The sequence below is a fragment of the Erythranthe guttata genome, chromosome 2, assembly GCF_056151865.1.
Source record: "Erythranthe guttata isolate IM_541 chromosome 2, IM_541, whole genome shotgun sequence".
Classification (NCBI taxonomy): Eukaryota; Viridiplantae; Streptophyta; class Magnoliopsida; order Lamiales; family Phrymaceae; genus Erythranthe; species Erythranthe guttata.
Genome location: NC_142534.1, coordinates 1,267,514 through 1,289,885, shown reverse-complemented (window position 1 = coordinate 1,289,885; position 22,372 = coordinate 1,267,514). Strand labels below are relative to the sequence as shown.

Genomic DNA, 22,372 nt, shown 5'->3' with positions numbered 1-22,372 from the left:
GGATTAAATTTAAGTTGTTTCAATTTAATTTGGTAATAAAGAAAACAAGCAAACTTATAAATGAAGAATTCAAGTAACAACTAGTGCACAATTTATTTGATATTTTAATAAAATGTAGAAAACTTTGACAAAAATAATTAAAACAAAACACACAACACACACACATTGATTTAAGGGGTGAAAAATAAAATAATAAATGAATTAATAATCAAGAAGAAGGCTTCATTTCAGTCTTGATAGCAGCAACTAAGTGATCATAGGCCACACACCAAGCCTTCTTCATTTCTGCAGACCACATTTCTCCCACAGCTTCTTTTATCGTCTCCATTAGTGCATATTTTGTCACCTGTTTTTTTTTTGTTTTACATTTTATTATTTTAATATTTATATAGAATAATTAAGGAAATTAAGTTCAAATTACGCTTGATTAATTACAGTACCTCAAAATGTTCGTCAGCGACGCCGTATTTGAAGTGCGTGGCTCCTAATTTTTTGAGGCTCGAATCTCTTATCACTACTTTCCCAGCTTTCCGGAGCTGTACCGCAGCTTCACACGTCTGCATAAAAAAAATATATATAAATTAATAACCTCACTTAAATAATAATTTCTTCAAATTCGGTAAAACTGTATTAAATTAAATGTTATAACAAAATGGAGAAAAGAAATTGTGGGGCCCACCATAACGAATACAGACTTAGCATGTGGCTTAAGCTTAGGGTTCTGATCCAGTGGAACTTCTGAGTCTCGAAGAAATGGGAACATCTTCTGAGCCGATGGTGCTATCTCAAATATCCTGTTATATTAATTATATTTTATATTATGATATAACTATATATAATTAATTAATTGAAAAAATAAAATAAAAATGGGGTAATTAATTAATAAATAAATTAATTACTTGAGAAAAAACTTGAGACCCCATTCACCAGCATTCTTCTTCATCAAGCTCCAAGATTGCACCACTAAAGCTTCTTGTTCTTCAGTGAACAAATTTGCCCCTCCAACATTTTCACACTTTATTTCTCCATCTTCAAAAATTAAAAAAAAAAAATTTAAAAATAAAAAAATAAAAAATAATAATGTAACTAATATAATTGAAAAAATATTAATAGTAATAATTAATACTAACCTTTGTTATGGTTAATGGTATCAAGATGTTCGGCCATGGTTTAATTTGGTATGGTAAATAATATTGAAAGTTACTGATTTATTTATTTATTTTTTTGGTGTGAAATTATTGAATGATTGTGTGAGTTTATATAGTGTTTTTTGATTGGCCCTTCATAAGAATTGAGAGCCATTGAAATTTAAATTAAAATTTGGTTTTTTAGTAACGTGGATGGATTAAATTGTAGAGCAAGGTGGAAGTGGTTGGGGGTTTGGGAAGGTGAAACCAGGGGCGGCGCACGGCGGCGGACACATGGTTTTCTTTGGTGGCGGTGGCGGGCGTTGACCGGAGATACCCATCTCTAGTCTACACTCTAGTCCATATATATTTATATATTAAATTGAATAGTGGGCTGATTTCATTCTCACCATATCTAAGTAAACTTACGAGTATATGAAATTTATCACATTATTTACCAAGTAAAATGACAGTTTTACCCCTGTTCTTTCTTGAAGTTATATCTAATTAATTACACATAAACCTCTTCAAGTTTGAATAATGACCCAAATACCCCCTAAAGTTTAGTTATACGAAATACAGTTTCCACCCTCAAGTTTGCATCAATTCTATATTTGGTCCTTCGGGTTCACAAAAACCACATTTGGTCCTTGATGTTTCAAAATTCAACACTTTTAGTCATTTTCGTCAAAATTCCGTTAGTGCGAATGGATTCCAAGTGTGTGACCATCACTATCTTAACTGAGAAACTAACGGTAAATTAATAATAATGACCGAAAGTGTTAAGTTATTGAAACATGATGGACCAAATGTATTTTTTTGTGAATATAGGGTACCAAATGTGCAATCAATACAAACTTGAGGGATGAAAACTGTTATTTTACCTGTAAATGTTAAACCCCATTTGGTCTTGGATTCATTGAAAAACAGATATATAACAATAAGAATTCCTTTGATCTCAGAGAAATTTGCATTTCTTGCATCTCAATTCACACAATTGTACAACAAACAGATGCTAATATACACACAAACACACACAAAAAAAAAAAGAATCCGATTTCAGCCACAACCATAACTCACATCAGGACTCGAAACAACGGCTCCAAACGGAATCTCAACTCGCTCTTTCACGACACACCTCGTTTCACCGTTTTCGATAACGGCCACTTTCCCCTTTGGACACTCACTCAATCTCTCTTTAAATAAGTCCGAAATCTTGATCCGATTAATACCCCGTTTCTTCAAGCGCGGTTCAAAACCGGCCAAACTCAGGACAGCAATCACCCCAACTATGGTCAAACCCGCCTTAACCGCAGTTCCAATCAAGACCGCAACCGATTCAAACGGGCCCCACAAAGAACCAGATCGCCCACTACGATTATTACTCTCTGCCGGTTTTCCGAGTGGAATTTTGCGAGTGGAAGTGAAGGCGTAGCCGTTTTTTTCCGAGAGTACGGAATTGGATTGAGAAGGTCGCCTCGGATACGGTGGAAGGAGGAGATCGTTTCGATCCTCTGTTTCGGAGGCGAAAGAAATAGCTTCGTGTATGACTTTTAAGTCTTTGCCTTTGTATTCGTTCAGCTCTTTAAGAAGCTTCTTTTGGCTGTACTCGATTTCGGCCAAGGCTGCTTCCTTTTCGTACCATTGCTGTTGATTCAGTGCCTGATCAAGAAAATTGAATTTAAAAACGGAAGCTTTAGTATCGAGAAGTTTACGAACATAATACGAAATGATTACAGACAGTCTATATCCAAGCTGAGTATTCATTCATTCATCTTACACACAATTGAGCTGTTTTTCGACCTCTTCGAATTTCAAGCTAGCGAATTCCAATGAGGCATTTCTTGTATGAAACAAAATTCACCAAACCCTAATTCTAATTACATTTCAATTCCACAATCAATTACAACTGGTTTCCTAGTTTAGTGACAGAATCATAAACCCCCATGAAAAAATTGTGTATGAAGCAGCAGCAAAATTCAAAAAATCAAGAACAAAAGTCCCATATGAAAAAGAATTTTTTTTTTTGTAAAGATTCGATTTTTAAGAAGGGAACCTGCAAAGAAGAGAGCTGGGATTCAAGGGAATCAAGGGCATCTTTGATGTTGAGAAGATTCTCTGATTCTTCATCAAAATCGTGTGATTGTTCATCTGGGTTTTCTTCAGAATCGCTCTTTTGACCTTGTTTCTTTACTGTAGAAGAAGGTGAAGAAGTTCCGCTAATGCAGGTAATAATCTTGGACCTCAAATCCGAGGTTCTTGCCAACACCAGTGCTATTCTATCTTCATCCATTCCTCTGTGTGTGTGTGTGTGTGTGTGTGTGTGAATTCGTTGAGGTTGCAAGAACCGCCCAAAAACAAAATGTGATCAAAATCCGAGGATTTGTGGTTTAAATTTTCAGAGAGAAATTTGTTCTCTCTCTCCCTCTCTCTCTCTCTCTCTCTCTCTCTCTTAGTTCTTGAGAGAGAGAGAGAGAGAAATCAAGAAACCGGCTTCAACAAAATGTCATGGTTGTGTGGTCATGATAATTTAGGGTACAGACAATAGTTTAATTTTATGTTTGGATTTTTTCGAGTGATACATCCATTTATTGTATATAAAGTCAATGTACAAGAGCTTTCTTTCATTTCTTATTGAAAATGACGTTTTTAATCTTCAACCCAATTTCCCCAATTGCTTTGTTGGTTCAATTTATGTCACATCATTTGTTACCTAATTGCTTCATTAGTTGTTTAACAAAGAAAAAAGAAATCAAGACAAAAAATGTTAGCACACATTGAATCAAATAACATCTCATGAGACTAGTTCATCCGAAACCCGAAAATCGAAAAGCAAAGTTTGTGAGGGGATCAAGCATTTCTTCTAATGGAGATAATCCCGTTTCCTTAACGAAATATTCCACATTTTTTGGTACAATAAGCAATTTTCGTTAATGGAGATCCACACAGTTAAGGTTTCTAAAATATATGGAAGGGTCGTTGAGCACTTGTAGCTGACGCCCTGTTGGGATTCGTCCCGACAAATTATTGTTGGACAAGTTCAAATAGTTGAGAAACATCAAATTCGATACACTTTCGGGTATTTCTTCGACCAAATTATTGTTCGAAAGGTCGAGTGACTCCAACAACCTCAAGTCTCCGATTTTGGTTGGAATTTTCCCTCTCAGGTGGTTACGAGACAGATTGAGACCGACTAAGACAGAAGACCTTGTTAGCTCCAATGGAATTTCTCCGACAAAATAATTACTCGAAAGATCCAAATCGACAACATATTTTGAATCAGTTGTGTACTCCATTTGTACGCCTTTCATCACTTGATTCAAAACCATCGACCTCCATTCACTATCATAGAAGAACACTAATAAGTAGAATATATAATTTTATCAACTATCTAAAAGAAAAAAAGAAAAATAAACATTATACACACACACACACATATACATATATATATATATATATATATATATATATATATATATATATATATATATATATATATATATATATATATATATATATATATATATATCAAACACGCACATGTATGTTTGTATGTATTAGTAAGTGACACGTGCAACGCCCGTGATTCTAATGATTTTAGTCGATGAAAGCTAAATAATTTTAAATACTTCATAAATTAATACATATTAAATGAAATTAAAAAACATGTGCTAATATGATTAATATAGGAATACAAAACTAAAATTATTTGAATCACTAAACTATGTAAAGAAAAATAAAATAAAATCTACACATTATAACTAAACCATATTTTACACATGAGGTCCTATTTGTATGAATTCTTCTTTTGTTCGATTACGATGATGGTTGAAATTATTGTTTTATTTCATTAACTTCTTTACATACATTAGTTTTTAATGATGACTCGATGATTTTATCACAATCAGAATCACGTGCGTGTCATGTGCGAATCACGTGGTGTCATGTGCGACTACCTCAAGTGCGAATCAACTGCAAGGAGTAAGCTCCTCAAATGGAGTTTGGAATGAACCGTGTAAGCGAACATTTCGGAAATTTACCAATGAAGCGATTACCTCGCAAATTTAGATTCTCCAATTTGTCAATCCAACACCTGGTCAAGTTTTGAATGACTCTCGAAATATCCCCGTAGAGTTGGTTATCATTGAGTTGCAATGACCTCAAGCTGCATTTGTCCGATAGTAAATCAGAGATCCAATCTGTGTCGTGGTAAAGCTTATTGGAAGAGAGGTCGACGTGTACAACGTTGTTTGGAAGAAGAAATCGAGGGTTGAAATCAGACGAAGAATTATATGAGTTTTGTGAAAGATCGAGATATTCGAGCGAAGTCATATTTCGGAGAAAGCAAGGAAATTCGAGCGAAGTCATATTTCGGAGAAAGCAAGGAAATTCACCGGTGAATGAGTTATGGCTGAGATCAAGGTACTGGAGTGCATTAGTAACAAGTAGTGGTGCAGAAGTGTTGAAACAAAAAAATGACCGGGTAGGTTTGAGTTATCAAGTCCGGTTGCAGACATTTTCAACAAATGAGCTTATAGAGTAGATTAACTAAGTTTCATTGGATTAGTTGTTCGACGGTGCTTCAAGAAAACGAAAACATTATTAATTATTCAAAATAATTTTTCTTAAAAAATTGCAAAATTTAGATGTTATGTTTATATATATATCTTAATTTTTTAATGATGATTTTATCATAATCAGAATCACGTGCATGTCATGTGCGAATCACGCTCATGTCATGTGCGAATCAAGTGCAACAACTGCAAGGAGTAAGCTCTTCTAATGGAGTTTGGAAGCACCCCTGATCCCCCCCCCCCCCCCCCCCCCATATATTAATGTAGATAAATATTTTAAATATTTATTAATATAAGCCTCATTATAGAATAAATATATTGCATATTTGGATTATAATTTATTTTTTTTAAAACAAAAAATTTAGAAAAAATATGCAATAGGTTATTTAATTTAAAAAAAAAAACATATTTTTAACAAAATATATTTATTCTATTGATAAAATAAAATAAAAAATTAATATCATATGCTATAACTATGTTACTTATTATTCTAAATTTAATTTTGAGAAAAAAATATTTAGTAATTCTTTTGTATGATGAACTCATATTTATGTTCTATTCAATAATATTTCAATTCTAATATTAATAAAAAAAAATTACTGTAAATATTTTTCAGTTATTAAATTTCGTTATTCTTAGATAATTATACATGATAGTAATTAAATCTTATATATAAAATAAAACAATTAACATTGAAAATATATATAATTTATAATGAAAAAAATTATATTTTAGGCCCCTATTAGAAATGGGCCCTCGGCGTGGACTTCATTTTCCTTTCCTTCGTTCTTGTTGCAAGTTTGCTATGATAATATCTAATAAGATTTAAAAGGGCCTAAAAGAAAAGCTGTATATTTTAATTTTTACATCAACGATTAGTTGTTCGACGGTGCTTCAAGAAAACGAAAACATTGTTAATTCAAACTAAATTTTGTTTAAAAATTGCAAAATTTAGATGTTACACGCGTTTCTCATTGTACTAGTTCGTTCGAAAGCAAAAATCGAAAAGCAAAATTGTGAGGAATCCAGTCGACTTTCTTCGAGAACTTTCCTCGATGAGAACTCTTCACCGAAGAGTGAGGCATCGAGTGCTCGAGCATTTCCGCTAAACCCGATTGAGATAATCCCATTTCCTTTACGTAACATTCCACATTCTTCGGCACGAGCAATCTTTGTTCTTTGTATATCTTTATATTCATTTGAATGTACTCTTCTTTCGCCATTTCTAGCTCCTGAAACACTTTCTTGGCCGTATAAACACGAACCTACACATAATCGAATATTTATTACTACATTATTACTTTTTTCATATTTTTTATTTTATTAATGTTGCAGAAAAAAGAAAAAAAAAAATTGGTGAGCTTACTAATGGATCGGATAAACATCCGGAACAAAGGGCGAAACGCAAACGAGGCTCTGCTTGCTTCACTGTGTACGCCTTTCTAACATCTCCGGCTTTAAATTTTTTCTTGGTGGAAAATAATGAGTTTAGCCACTGTAATTTAACAAAAGAATTTCGACTGCGTACAATTAGTCCGTGAAAGTATATTTAATTTTAAAAAACTTGAATTTATATATAACGATCGTTTTTTTCCGTTACCAGAGCCGGACGAGGCAATCGGCACCCTAAAATCGAACTCTGTATTGTGTCTATACTAATGGTTTGGCCTCCAATGTTGTATGCTGCCTGGAAAATCGGATAGAGCAACTCTTTTCGTATTAATTTAATTCATGCAAAAACAATCGAAAAATGGACAAATAATTAACGTAAAATTCCGACAAATCGAGTTTTTTTTTTCTTTTTTCGGTACCTTGAGGACTAAGGAGATTCGCTTTACGCTTCCTCGTGGGATTCCGTAAACTATAAATGCCTGAAATAATTGCAGAAAATGGTTACATTTTAATATTTATGCATTTAAATCTATTTAATATTATAAATAATTTATATAAATTAATATCTTACATGCATTACTAATGCATTGTGAACATTAATCCAGAATGCTAATTTCTCTTCATTCTTTAATTTCCCTGGATCAATTTTGCCCAACCTGGAAATTAGGGACCTGCAAATAGTAATTAATATCAATGTTAATTAATATTATCACAAACATAATTAATTTAATTAAACTTTTTTTTTCAATTACCTATAATTCTGTAGCGGTTCTTGAACAGCATTTAGCCGTTCGGAATCTCGAAAGATGCCCTGTATTTCGACCATGGCAAACAAAGTTCCGGAAAAGGAATATTCTTCGTCGTCACGGCCTCGATTAAACAGGGGAGGATCGGATAGATGACAATAAACGGTCGAGATGCATTTGATCATCTCCTCCGATAACCAATTAGGCGTCTCGGAAACACGGTCGGCAAAACTAGAGCCGATGTAGTAATACTCCGCCGTATTACCGATCGAACCGTTATCGGCCTTTATCCTCTGCAAAGGAAGAGAATGGTACGAATCGAAAGGTTCGGTGAAAGGAGGCGAAGCTCTGAAGGAGCAAGCGGAGCGGTGAGATAGAGACGAGAGGCTCCGGAATATTCCGGTATCTACGGGAGATTCCGTTCCCATTGTAGTGGCATTGTTGTAATTTTGTAAAGGTTGTGATAATTCTTCTTGCTTAAGCAATTCTAAGCTACGAGCTTCATTTTGATTCAGTGCTGTGCGTAGATTCGATAGCCTTTTCGCGAAGTTTCGACGGTACATTGATAGAAGGTATTTTTCTAGATACACAACTTCATTCTCTAATTCAGCAATTTCTTTAATAAGATCTTCAGCTGGCTGCCAAAAAAAAAAATTGATAATTAATTTATTTATTACAGGCAAATTCATTTTCTATTGCACAAGATACTATGAAAAATAAATAAATTAAAATTAAATAAAAAAAAAGAACCTGAGAAAGTAGTAATTTGTGAGAGGGGTGATTTGAAAGAGGGTGGCAAGTGTTGATTGCTTTCTCTAGAGCAGATCTTTGCATAGTTTGGGATTCTAATTCTTTTTGAAGAAGTAAAATCTACAAGAGTTGGAATTTATATTATAATTTATGACGTCATAAATCACAGAGCAAGAATTCAAGAAACTTTATATTATAAGTTACCTCGTCTTTCAACAAACTTTGTGATAGTTGTCTCTTTCTGGGTTCAAAGCTCTTCAGTAATTCACCCATCATTTCAAAGCAATTCAATACACCTCACAGAGAGAGAGAGAGAGAGAGAGAGAGAGAGAGAGAGAGAGAGAGAGATGATGGAATGGAAGTATAATAAATGAAGAATCTTGAGAAGTAGTGTGAAATATATATCAAAGGATGTAATAATTGTTGAAGAAAGAAGAATTAAATGCAGGAAACAGACATTCCAACAGAAAGTGTAGAAGAGAGACAAAAAACAATGACATATATGAAAACCTCCAAAAATAGCATTAAATTTGGTGACAACAAAATAGCTTCTGCTTTCTCTCTCTATGGGAAAATAAAGGGTAAAATGCAGACAATACACACACACTAAAACACACACACACACTGAGATTCTTGGAAAGCTGCACCAGAAAACTACTATTGGCAGCTTACATAAAAAGAAAAAAAGAATAAATAAATAAAGGCGTGGACTCCTATAATAAAAAATGAATATAATAATATATCAATAAAATACTGATTATTTTTGTCAATTTAAAAATAATATTAAATGGTGAAACTCTGTTGATGAATTTGTAGTGGGGGATAATATATTGCGTGCGTTGACTGGTCACATCTTTATCAGAAAAGCCATTGCCACCTTTGTATTGGCTTTTCTTTCTTTCTTTATTTCTTTATTTATTAAGTTTTATTTTTAAATTTTTAATGCATCAAAAGTAGTAATTAGTTGGAGGGCTTTTTTGATATGTGAAAAAAAAAAACACTGGGCATTTAATGCTTCAGATTCATGACTAGCTATAATTTACTGTCATATCTGATTTTTTTTATTTTTTTTATTATTTAAAAAAAATTAAAACTAAGAAAAAAACAGAAGAGGGGACAATATGCATATACATATATATATATACAGATTACAGCAGCAGCAAAATGCAGAAGTTAGTCCGTGACAAATTGAAATTTGAAACTGTTTACCCATCTCCAAGACTCCATTTTTAACTATGTTTTTTACTTCCAAAAAAAAAAAAGAAAAAGACTCCATTTTTAACTTAGCTTTTTTTGCAAAGATGGTAACAAATTAAAGAAGAAAATAAAGGTAAAAAGGAAGATTGACTATTGTAGTATATACAATAAAGTTTAAAAAGATACTTCCTTTAATGGTGATAATCTGAACTTCATTTATCTCTTTCTTGCCCTTTTGTTAGCTTTTCATTATTTAAATAATTAAATAACTAAAATAATGTGAGAGTATATTACATAAAATCCCTTATTAAAAAAAATTAAAAAAACATCCCTTATCAAATGTATTGGATACTACCAAAGAAATAAAAGGAAGCTAGCTAATCATTTCTTGCCAACACAATATCTAAAATTATTTAATTTGTACAAATTAGTAATTCTTATAGTATTCTCTAAGTTCAATATCAATTAATCATATAATTAATTAAAAGAAAACATGCACTAAAATATGATGGAAAACAATCATGCAATGCATGGTAGCAAAATGGTTGGGAAAAGTTTACACACCATATTATAAGATTGGCTTTTAGCTCACCTCAAAAGGGCTGAAAGTTGAAAGCTCAAACAAAAAGCTAATAAAAAGTGATTCTTCAGTTCAGACTTTAGATTCCTTTTTGCATGGCCTTGTAACTCTTTCAATTTCTTATCTATAACATTTTTTTGTAACAATATTAATGCAATTACATTTGTGATTCACAGCTCACTTAAAAAAAGTCATAAGAAAAAAGAAAATGCAACTTTTTTTATTGGGTTATGTGCCATTTAATTTTAGGGTTCTTGAATATGCAAGTGACATTCCTATATAGAAAGTTCATTATCTTTAGAACTATCTAGGGTTTCTCAATCTGTTTTTTTTTTTTGGATATGTTATAATGGTTTCTGAATTATAGTACTAACTAAATATATATATATATATATATATATATATATATATATCAAGAAGCTAGTAAATAAATTAAGAAAAAGAGTTGGTGACTGAGTAAATATTAAATTTGAAATAAGACAAAATCTGCTCTGCAAATTACAGAAAATAAAACACATTTGTCGCAAGAGAGTTTGTATTAATTGTTGACTTTATTACACTTCTTGAATTTTGTTCAAATGTGAAAATGGCTGATTTAAGAAATTCATGCTATTTTGTCGTCACGTGCAATATTTATTTATTTAATTTATTTAATGGATATTAATTACCGACAGTGTTAATAATATACTCCCTCCGTCCCAATTTAAATTCCGTCCCAATTTAAATGACGTTTTGGGTTGTTTCACACATATTAAGAAAATTAATAAATGTGTATAGATTATAGTAAAAAACATAGGAAAATACTAATATATCCTTGACATTAATTGTTTTACAACTAACTGATTAGGAATTATAAAGGGTAAAATTGAAAATAGTGCAATTAATGATGCATTGAAAATCTAAAATAACAAATAATTTGGGACAAGAAAAATTCTCTAAAAAGACATATAATATGTGAGAGAGGGAGTAATTTAATTGCAACAGTCTTCTAGTAAGTCAATTATGACTTTCCAAAAGAATCTTATACAGACAGACATAAATACTATATAGTAGACCAATTAAATACTACATAAAACTACGTCGTTTAGTTGCCAATCCAATAAAAGACTAAGATTTCACTAACTCCTAGTTCATTGAAATTGATGACTTGATTATTTTTTTTCTCGAAAGGTCAAAACCAGAAATCGTTGTTTGATGTCTGCAATTAATGTTGTTGTTAACAAGACGACTAATCTCGAACTAATTGCACAATTAAAACACAAAATTAAGTAAATTAAATTTTCGATGGGATAAATGTCGTGGATAATGTACGTTTGTAGCAATCTGTAATATTAATTTTTTTATTGTTTTTTAATAATTATTTAAACTGAGAAAGCGTGGAAGCGGTGTTAAGATTAAATGTCTGACAACTAGCAACGAGGGTCACATTGAGATAATTTTTTAAGTAAAGGGGGCAAATTGATGCAATCGAGAGTAGAAGGGGGTAAAGTGATACCGAACCAATGTACAAAGGGGAAAGTGGAATTAACCTTAAATAATAAGCCAAGCAGAATCTTTTAGCCTAGATTACTGAACAATGTTGTAGACCAAACCATCATCTTCACTAAATTCAACACTTCTATTACACATAAATAAATAAAGCAGAAAAGACGAGAGAGCGAACTTTCCGAAGGCATTCCAGGCGAAAATGTCAAATATATTATCACACATATAATAGAAAAAAAAAATAGGGAAACTTATCTGAAATCTTTCAAGGAACACACTCGAGCTACGTTAACTTTCGAATCCCCGTTTATATTACATCTCGTTCAAGCATGTTTCGGCAAAATTACTATTGAGCCCCCCCTCTTTATGAACATATTTCAGCACCCCACAATAATGGACTCCACCACCAGAGACATATATCCAATTATTCCCTGGTATATGAGAGTCCCAAAAAGACACTATTACAATACAACAGTTGAAGGGCTAGTTTACCTGTCCGTCACGTAAAATCTCTACATTGTTTGAGGAACCAAATACGAACACAGAATTTCACCCGAACAGCTCGATTTATTTTCTCTGTTGAATGCAATAAGATCGTCTTCGAGGGAATTGGATTTTAATTCGTTCAAGAATTGGCTGGATGAGCTTCTGCAGGCATGTTGAGATCAAATACGCTGCCCGATGATGAACTTGCTTTTCTTGCCCGCTTCCTTGAATATTGCAGGCTGTTGTAGGAACTCCCAGATGCCGATGCTTGGCCTGTTTCTATCACATCTCCTACAAAATATGCATGATAAATTGGTGAATACAGCAGTGCGAATAAATCTAACCAGCTTATTGCATTTTACAAATCTGAATTGTTAGATGTTGTTTCAATTTTACTAATAGCGTTTTGACTTCAAAGGTAGTTTTTACCCTTTTCTAGTCTGATGATTTTGTCAAAATTCAAAATACGATAACTGTTAAATTAGCTTTCTAATCCAACTTGAATCAGCTAGATTGGCTGTCGAGTGCATGAATGAGTTGCATTTTGAATTTTAGACAACTCAAAAAATCAAAATTGTGGGCAGTGTTCATTGATTCATGCATATTTTTCTTACTCGACATCCAATCTTTGTGATTCAAGTTAGATTAGAAAGTTAACTCAAAGAACTACAAGTTCTGTGTTTTGAGTTTTGCCAAACTCAGAATCGAAAATGGTCAAAATCATGTTTGAAATCGAAAAGGTATTAATAAAACTGAAACGACATTTATCACACCCCTTTACAAATAAACATATTATTGTAGTCTAATTAGGTTTGACTCGGTTATGTGTCATTATCTTTTACTCCTATTCTACTTCTGTTATCAAACCACGGGTAAACATTCAGGACATTGTAAGCATCACGACAATGTACCAATTCAGAATTTAGAAACTTCAAATTTCACCGACAATTAAGAATTTAGAAACTTCAAATTGACAAATTCTATTGCAATTCAGATGTAAGTTCAATACACTTTACCAGGGGGTTCATCAGCTGCCTTCTTCCGACATTTAATATTGTTGTCTGATAGGGGGGCGCTCCATCCAACAGTAAGCTCCCCTGCCTTCTCAATGCCTTTTGAATGGTATGGAGCTATATGATGAGTTGTATAACAAAGCGAACCTAATAATTCATTTTCAACACATTCATACCTACAAGAGAAAGCAAGTGTAAATTTCTTCATCCACAGCAAACATTATATAGGCCATCTTGGACAATTTTTAACTCACGTCTTTTTGCAGAGGCTATCGGTAATCTCAGAGAGATTAATAACTTGCATCCTTATTTGCATGATTTTTTCCTCAGGGTACTCATCAAATGGCTCCTCAAGAATTTTCGATAGCTTCTCAACGTTTGACTCGAGCTGTTGCTGCTGGTCCTCAAATAAATGCTGTTTTATTTCACATTCCTTTTTGGTCATCTCACCCTTGAACAAGTCATTACCAAACATATAGAATGCAAAAGGGTACGAATATGAAAGAGCTCGTCTTGATTTGAAGAGCCTGTAAAGCCCATTTGTAACCCAGCTGAAATCCCTTAATTTCGAGTCCCTTTCTTCTAGATTTGATACTTTTTCCTTTATGGCTTCCTTCAGTCTAGATTCCTGCTTAAATGAGTCCGTGTGGGCCTTGTAACGATTATGATAATGCATGTATCTGTATAGGTCTCTTTTTGCGCGCTCAGATTTCTTTTCAGTGTCTTCTTTATAGCGACCACAGCTATGATCGGCAATACTTGACCAAGTGTGGTCCCGCCCCGTAGCTCCTCCACACAGCCAACTAAAGGAAATAAAATAGTTAGGATACAAAAACTGTTTGCAAGCGACTTTCAGTTTAGCCAGAAATTCGAATAAGAATTAGATTTGCATTAGCAGCATTTAATCAAATCAATAGAAGGAAAAATTGCACAGGCATGTAATGTAAAGTTCCGAAAATGAAATATTCTTACCAAAATGCTTGCCCACATAAGCAACTGACTAGGTTGCAACCACCATTCTTCTCAACTGGTTTATGACACTTGGGACAAGGCTTTGTATGCACAGTAATCCAATTTACTGTCTCGGATTCGTCACGGCATTTCTTTCTCCACAGCTCCCACATCGAGCACGAACAAGGGGAATGGGCTTCTGATAAGCAATTGAAACAGAACTGTAAACCACAAGAGCATTCTACCTCACAGAATTTATCACTTTCAATCCTTATGGCATTCCCACAATGGGGTATACTGGGACACCATTTAACCATTTTGTTGTCTTCAATGTACGACTCAAGAAGAAATCTGTCAAATTTCTCTGCTAAATCAGGGTGCTTTACACTAACTAGATCTTTAATAATAGCTTCATCGCATATGGCATTGCATTTATGGGCCATGCACATGATCCTCTTGCTTTTTCCCTCGTTTATTTTGACAATGAAATGCTCTGTCCAACCTGAATATTTTTGCCATGTAAAGTTACCAAATATTAAAGATCCATGTGTCCCCAATTTACCATTTACTAAAAAAAATCAATTGCGGAAAGCACCAAGCAGAAATGAAAATCTTGTGACCTTTAAAATGCAAATAAACCAGAATTAGTGTCATACAAACACAACAGAAAACAGAAAAATAGCAGAACCTGCTATAGTTATCATGCCATTTTCATGTTCCAGAACAGAAACCTGTAAAATAATCCAAATGTTAGAAAGAATGCTTACAGTTGTTGCAAAAGCAGTGTCCACAGTCCATTTTGGTCGCATCTTTTGCAGGCACATCATCCATACAAACAATGCACATCACTTTAGAGGAAGATTTTGGTGGATCGAGGTCAACACGTTCAACCGCAATTACACCCGCTTCAGAAAACATGCAAGATCTCCCCTTCTCAACATAAACAGCAATTAGTTTTTCAACATCCCATCTATAATGAATCAGAAGAGTTCTGGCATGCTGTTCTCTCACTGATAGCAATTCCATTACTCTTCGCAAATCTTCCCTCTACACATGTAATTCCAATCCTCAGTCAGAAACATGCAAAATACCATTATAATTCTCTTATTTGAACTTGTGATGAAATTATGGGAGTAAACAAATGCAGAGTCGTCTCAGTTTCTAGAAAATCATTTTTCCAGAAAATTAAGCTCTTGGTGGATGAGTTATGGAAATGTTCAAGGACTTGTTTCTTTAAATTTTCAAATCAAACTAGCTTAAAGAGGCATAATAGGATTTTGATTTTCGAGAACTTCGGCAATCCAAATTTCGGAAGAAGTAAGTGCTTGGGTAAAATAGCGATGTACAAAGAACCACATAATGCAAGAACAAGCGACCATGCGTGCAAGTGTAAGAAATGAGAATAACAAGTATGTGAACTTTTATTACCTGTGCTGCCAGCAGAGATTCCTTTGTTATTACCTGCAAATAGCACAAGAGAAAGCAAGCCAAAAAAAAACTCCAAATCATTAATCACGAACAGGCGTAATTCAATATAAGATTATTTCACTAAGAAATGCCAATGATCTTTAAGCAAAAAACCAACATCCGACTAATGTAGAGGATATCCTCTGTATCTAACGACAAATAGAAGAGGCCAATATAACATAAAACTGAAATTCCATATAGCCACAGAACAATAAACAGATGCAAGATAAGTCAAAAAAGCAAATAGTTACCCCATTACCACAAAATAAAGACAATCATAAATCACAAAAGTACCAATTCACGCTGTTATAACCTTCAAAAACCACAAAATCAGCATCGATGAGCTCGAAAAAAACACGGAACATCATTAACAAACACAGTAAGTAGTATGTAGCTCGAGAAAACTAACCAACAAATTAGGCAAAACTAAAAAAAACTCAACATGCATTCTTCAAAATTACAAAAAGGCTGTGGTAGAATGGCACACGCACCTTCGAGGAAGGGGATTTTGATGGGGCCCACGGAGAATCGGGCTCTTCGGTTTCGAGCGGTTCAGCTTCTTGATCGGACGAATAGCAATCGCCCTCATCATCGCTGCTACCACTCATGTAATAATCCTCCTCCATAACTTTTCAACAAAAAAATTCCGATTACTCTTCTCAATACAAGCAAGTGCACATAGCTACAAAAACAAAATAAGGTGAAAGAATGAAATTAGGTTGCGGCGATTGTAATCGGAAGGGGGGGGGGGGATCGTTCGGGAGTGAATTCGCGGCGAAATACCGCCGGCGATTGAAGAGAGAGAAAGAGAGCGTCGGAATTGAAAAAGTTTTAGAAAGGGTTTCCTTTTTATGCGGTGGGGATGAAGAAGAGAGTCTATAAAAAGTTGGTTTCTACGGCGTCGTTCGAACAAGTGTGCTGTGGAAGGTTTTGTCAATACGACGTCGATCTGTTACGGTGGTGGTTCATAGTTGACCAGTTTTGAAACGTCAATGCTTAATTATTGTTTAATCACTCATCATTAGTGACAATATCCATCACATTTAAGCACTCCTTTACAGGTCATTTTGTCATTAAAAAAAGGGGCAATTAAAACAAATCCCAAATTTTTCTCACTTCAGTACCTCCAAATTTAAAATTATTTTTTATAGAAGTTTTTACAATTTTTCTTAGTTTAAAATTATAAATAAATAAAAATTATTAGCAAAGTACAAAAACGCCCTTCATCAAACAAAATACAATTTATACAAATAATTTTTTTATTCCTCATTTCAATACCAAGCAAAAAAAGAAAAACAAATCCTCTCTTCTTCTCCTCAAACTCAAATCCCTTAAACCCTATCTTCTTCATCTTCTTAAATCCTCCAAAACATTTCCAAATCCAAAAAAATCAAAACTTCACAAAACTTATAAAATAGAGTTATAAGACAATAATATGATAGTATATATGGAAAGAGAACCCATTAAGGTATGTATCCATATTTTTTTTGAGCTTCGAAGTCGATTTTGAAGTTTTTTTTCGAAACCCGTCGGCAATTTTCGACACATACAGGTCGATTTTTTGGTCAATTTTCGACACCAACATGTCGAAAAATATATTTAGAAAAAAAAAAACCAAATTTCGACACATTTTTTTTACCAACAGTGTTTTTCGACACATACCTGTCGAAATTGGGAGAAATTTCGACAGGTATGTGTCGAAATTTGTTTTTGTTTTTTTTTTCTATATATATTTTTCGACACGTTGGTGTCGAAAATTGACCAAAAAATCGACATGTTTGACCAAAAAATCGACATGTATGTGTCGAAAATTGCCGGTGGGTTTCAAAAAAAAAAAAAACTTCAAAATCGACTTTGAAGCTCAAAAAAGACATCGATACTTACCTTAATGTTTTCTCCTTCCATATATACTACCATATTATTGTCTTATAACTCCATTTTATAAGTTTTGTGAGGTTTTAATTTCTTTAGTTTCGAGATTTTTTAGAAGGGTTTGTTGTGAGGAAGAAGAAGGAAGAGGTTGAGGGATTTGTGAAGAAGAAGATGTGTTTGATGTGTTTGATGGGTTTTGTGTGTTTGTATTGAAGAAAGAAAAATGAGATTTTTAATATTTGTATGGTATTTATTTTCATTAAGGGTATTTATGTCATTACTTATTTATTATTCAATTTTTATTTTTTTGGTATTGAAGTGAGAAAATTTTGGGATTTGTTATAGTCATTCCCTTAAAAAAAAAAGGAGAAATGAGAAAAAACAATTGCACTGCAAAATTGGATAAATACACTAAAACGACATCGTTTTATAGTAGAATATGGGTAGATTACGGTCACCCCTGAAGTAGGGTCAAATTACGAAATTTTTTTATCATGTTTTGGTAATTACAACAACTATGATTTTTCTTACATATCTACCCTAACGGTGTTAAATTTAGTGGAATCTTCTAGATTATGTAGAATATTCTTTAGTTTGTACCCGTTTTACTGCGTTCTAGCTCCATATTTTGAAGCAGATATGTCTCTTGATTTGTAAATATCATATTGTGGTGTGTTGAGTGTAGATATTACACTCAATACGTTTACTTTACGTGAATTTTTTGTTTAGATTTAATTATATTTGTGCTTTAATTGATTGATTTTGTGTTTTACAGGTAAAAAACGAGAATTAGGTGTCCATGAAGGAAAAAAGATCAAAAAGAAAGGAAAAAGTTGCAAATAAGGAAACAAATCAAATTGGAAGAAGGAATCTCGCCACAACTTTGACAGTGTCCACTATTTCGAGCATATCTCTCTCATACGAACTCCGAATTAGGTGATTTTTACGGCATTGGAAAGATAATTTCAAGGGCTACAATTCTTATTTACAAAACATTCCAAAATTCGGACTCCAACATGGCGAAAATCGAAGAACAAACCCTGATGGGGGAAAGTGGCGGAAATTGATTCCTATTAGGTTTCCACTACTTCCTTGTCAAGAAAAACCTATAAAAGCAACAAGTCTCTACACCATAAGCACGAAAATTTTACACCACAAAACGCGAAGAACGAAGATCAACGAAGACTCAAGCATAGTTTTTCTTATTTCTTTTATTAATTCTATTTTATTTATCATAAGAATTACGAGTAGCTAAGCTTTTAATCTAGGATTTTGTTGGAACCCTATGTGGGGATGGTGAACCCGTTTTCTTGAAATTATGCAATTATGATTTTATGATTATTTCTTATACTTGTTATGATTGTTAGTGCATGAACTTGATCAATTTATGTGCTTTATCTGTGATTATTGGGATTGACTCGACAGAGCTATTTTGTTAATTAGACGGTAAGTATAATAACCTTCGAGTAGTTTTCACCGGATGAGTGTGTCAATTGCATGTGGTGTCGTAGACATACAGATATCACCTTAGGTAGCCATTTACGAGACTTGTTAGTTAATGCTTTATTTATAATTGGTTTGCATAGACATATAGTGAATCGTTTATGAATAATAGACTCATAATACACGCGACAGCGGGTTATGAGTAAATTAGTGTCTCGGGTTAATAATCATGAATCATATATTTCATAATTGAGGGGTTTTGGGTGAGCAATTCTTGCATAGGGGGAAGATAAAATCCTAGATCCGTTTTATATTGATATTTTCTCGTGATTCTTTGCTTTCTTAATTAGTTTAATTGTTTAATTGATTTAATTCGACAAACTTGCGTAGGCTGGATAAAAATCATAGTTGTTAGAATTTGGTACTTAGGATTAGATAATTTACGTATTCCCTGTTGGATCGACATCCGACTCTCACGAGTCCACTTTTACTACTTGTTTGCGATACGTGCACTTGCGTGTTAGGTATTTAGCACCCAACATGGTGCATCAAAAACTGTTTTTTTTTTTCACAAAATGAATACAAATTGCAATGTATTGCACATAATCTAGAAGATTCAACAAAATTCAACATCAAATAGGTGGGCGTGTAAGAAGATTCACGGTTGAGGGGATTGGTTATAAGGGTTTTTTTGTAATTTAACATTACCTCAAAGGTGACCGTAATCTACACAGTACAATATATGTATTTTTTTTTGTATAGCATGTTTGTTGCAACGCCAATATTTATTTATTGTATACTTTTTTATTTTATTTTTTTGCAATCTAAGCATATGTAGTGGACAAGAGAAAATACATCAAGGATTCATAATTAACACAAGCTACAACATGCTTAAACCCAACACATGTTCAAAAAAGCAAATCTCTATTCCCCAACAATATATAGTTGTAGCAAATATTTTCTCCAAAATTTATATGGATACACCAAATTAAACAAATGAATGTTAGTTTCGTCTCATTTCCACCATCTTCGAACGGAAACGCTTTCAGCTTGTAGCAACTAAAGTAAACTCCGTTGAAATTACGGGCAAGGTGTAGATGCTTAGCGTTGTTCGTTGACCCGATTTGCTCATCTTCATTCAGGGCACAAATTGCCAATCTTGAAGGAAACCCCACATTGCAGATCATTTAAAATTACTGACAACAGACTCGTAAGAATGAAATTCCGAGGATTTGAAACATTTACCTTTCACATTTCATCAAGATTTGTACGAAATAAATAGTCCTCGTTGTCTAATTCTTCATGGAAGAGAGATATAGATGGCAGAACTTTAATCTTTTCCGTATCTTCACTGTTATCCGATGATCTTTCGCCCTGCAACAAGATGATGGCTATTAATTACTATTCACGAGAGCTCGATTTTGGCGAGCATGTAGAAAAATACATCAACGACAAACCTTCTTCAGAATATAGAAGAAATAATGAAATCCATCGCCAAACGTTCTCCACTCAACTGACCACGTAAATGTGGGAGAGTTAAAAAAACGACGCCTGAAATGTGGCTGAAGAATAAAACAGTGAGATCTCAATCCATTTATATTCAAAATAAAAAAATAAAAAAAAATAAAAAATAAAAAATAAGTCTACCTGGCCAAAGGTGATGGAGATGAAAATGCCGTGGGGTTTAAGAACTCTATGAATACCTTCGAGCATTGCCATTACTCTGCTCACCGTTACAGGTTCCGGATTCCAAGGATCTCCCGAGTCCACAAACAATACATCCTTCATGTTTCCAAAAATAAAATACAGTTTATACATACATATACATAGAAAACGAAACCTACACTTCATTTATGGAGTAGCTGAAAAACGAAGATAAGTGAGAGGTTTGTCGATGCACTTCTTCGTACGGGATTATAGTAAAATTCAGACGAAGCAACAAGAATAGAAATGGGATGGAAATGAAAGTAGACGCAAGAGAAAAGAATCAGTGTCAAACACTTGAAATTAAGTGTCAATGCTGACTGTATAGGTTATAAATTTACCATGGTTCCCTTCTCGATAACAACATCAAAACATTCATCTTCAAACGGTAGGTCTAACATGTCAGCTTCCAGCACTTTAATTCCTGGTAGCAGTAAAACGAACAGAAAAGAGAAAAAACGAACAGAGTTACATAGTCAGAATCAGGTTTTCTTTATTCCCACATGTTTAACTTAGTTGTGCAGCATAACTACTAGTAGACGTAAACACAGTACCCTCGTAAAAGATCTTCTCACAGAAGAACAATGAGAAAACAAATGCGTCTGCCACTGAATTTTAATAAACAGATTCCGATTGTACTAATTAAACTAAATAGCAAATAGAAAGTTTTCCGATAGATTTGCTTAGTTTAGTTGCAATACACACTGACACACATACATATTTTACGATTCTTTTCCTCGGATGTATCCTTTATGTTACAAATCCTTTACCGACAAACTGAGACAACATTACGGATTTTTTTGCTTTTCAAGAAATCGTATCCCGATCAACTACATTACTCACTGACAACATACGCATACATCGAAGAAGATTCAAACCTTTATAGCCCTTCGAAAGTAACCGTTTCTTCATCTTATCAACAGCCACAGACGACAAATCAATGCAGGTAAGTTCAGCGATTCCATCTCTATGCAGTTCTTCACATAGTTGAGAATTTCCACACCCCACCTCCAATACCTATTGATCAAAAATCAACATTCTATAACACACACACACACACACACAGAAATATCCGAAAAACTCGAAGAATAAAGAGGCATTTACAGCAGAGGTGGGCTGAATGTGTTCAAGGATGAGGTGACGGAAATGAGAATACTCTTTGAACCATTCGTAATGCTCTTCTTGAGCAAACCTCTGATCCCTGATAACAAAATCAGGTCAGTGGCAATTAGGGGAAACAATTATACAGAAATTGAGAAATTAGGGCATTTTGCGGCTGACCAGTATTGGGGGTCGAGATACGCGGAAGCTGTAGCCGGAGCGACGTCGCATTTGGGGGCCGCCGGTGGATCCATATTTCGAAAAATTGGACACTTCCCGCGTTTGATTTTTCTTCGAAATTAGAGAGCGGATTCTTGAGAGAGAGAAACCCTAAAACCGTTAAACCAGTTGACTGTTAGTAGTTCCTATTTGTAGTTTATGAGAATTGCTTTTGACACCCCTATACTTTTGTTAATTACAAAATGGTACATACTTTTTTATAAACACTTCAAATTTGGGGTAGAAATTAGAACAAATTTGCAAC

The 22,372-nt window shown here is 33.7% G+C and overlaps 5 protein-coding genes across 6 annotated transcripts; all 5 read right to left on the bottom strand.

Annotated features, from left to right (window-relative positions):
• Window positions 1-71: 71 nt before the first annotated feature.
• Window positions 72-1,491, bottom strand: LOC105957367 (anaerobic nitrite reductase Glb1-1). The gene is made up of 5 exons (XM_088822998.1): window positions 1,131-1,491; window positions 900-1,029; window positions 680-794; window positions 441-557; window positions 72-346 (listed from the first exon to the last, which is right to left on the bottom strand). The coding sequence occupies exons 1-5, from the start codon at window positions 1,165-1,167 to the stop codon at window positions 209-211; spliced, it is 537 nt and encodes a 178-aa protein (XP_088679124.1). The 5' UTR covers window positions 1,168-1,491; the 3' UTR covers window positions 72-208.
• Window positions 1,492-2,060: 569 nt separating this feature from the next.
• On the bottom strand, window positions 2,061-3,685 carry LOC148772075 (plastid division protein PDV2-like). Its single transcript, XM_088822997.1, has 2 exons — window positions 3,184-3,685; window positions 2,061-2,789 (listed from the first exon to the last, which is right to left on the bottom strand). The coding sequence occupies exons 1-2, from the start codon at window positions 3,418-3,420 to the stop codon at window positions 2,187-2,189; spliced, it is 840 nt and encodes a 279-aa protein (XP_088679123.1). The 5' UTR covers window positions 3,421-3,685; the 3' UTR covers window positions 2,061-2,186.
• Window positions 3,686-6,594: 2,909 nt separating this feature from the next.
• Window positions 6,595-9,259, bottom strand: LOC105957431 (ternary complex factor MIP1 leucine-zipper protein). The gene is made up of 8 exons (XM_012981354.2): window positions 8,794-9,259; window positions 8,590-8,709; window positions 7,846-8,477; window positions 7,665-7,764; window positions 7,513-7,572; window positions 7,302-7,388; window positions 7,068-7,196; window positions 6,595-6,966 (listed from the first exon to the last, which is right to left on the bottom strand). Exons 1-8 carry the CDS (start codon window positions 8,863-8,865, stop codon window positions 6,673-6,675), a joined length of 1,494 nt encoding a protein of 497 aa, XP_012836808.2. The 5' UTR covers window positions 8,866-9,259; the 3' UTR covers window positions 6,595-6,672.
• Window positions 9,260-12,029: 2,770 nt separating this feature from the next.
• Window positions 12,030-16,809, bottom strand: LOC105957609 (putative E3 ubiquitin-protein ligase ARI2). Its single transcript, XM_012981546.2, has 7 exons — window positions 16,260-16,809; window positions 15,730-15,762; window positions 15,069-15,348; window positions 14,323-14,803; window positions 13,605-14,153; window positions 13,354-13,526; window positions 12,030-12,628 (listed from the first exon to the last, which is right to left on the bottom strand). Exons 1-7 carry the CDS (start codon window positions 16,392-16,394, stop codon window positions 12,477-12,479), a joined length of 1,803 nt encoding a protein of 600 aa, XP_012837000.1. The 5' UTR covers window positions 16,395-16,809; the 3' UTR covers window positions 12,030-12,476.
• Window positions 16,810-19,988: 3,179 nt separating this feature from the next.
• Window positions 19,989-22,242, bottom strand: LOC105957610 (S-adenosyl-L-methionine-dependent methyltransferases superfamily protein). Of its 2 annotated transcripts, none has more exons than XM_088822860.1 (8): window positions 22,069-22,242; window positions 21,892-21,981; window positions 21,666-21,804; window positions 21,129-21,211; window positions 20,731-20,865; window positions 20,541-20,645; window positions 20,329-20,457; window positions 19,989-20,241 (listed from the first exon to the last, which is right to left on the bottom strand). In XM_088822860.1, exons 1-7 carry the CDS (start codon window positions 22,117-22,119, stop codon window positions 20,332-20,334), a joined length of 729 nt encoding a protein of 242 aa, XP_088678986.1. In that variant the 5' UTR covers window positions 22,120-22,242; the 3' UTR covers window positions 19,989-20,241; window positions 20,329-20,331. The 2 variants fall into 2 exon arrangements, with proteins under 2 accessions (XP_088678986.1, XP_012837001.2); XM_012981547.2 differs by having other exon boundaries at window positions 21,892-21,988; window positions 22,069-22,241.
• Between the last annotated feature and the right edge of the window lie 130 nt (window positions 22,243-22,372).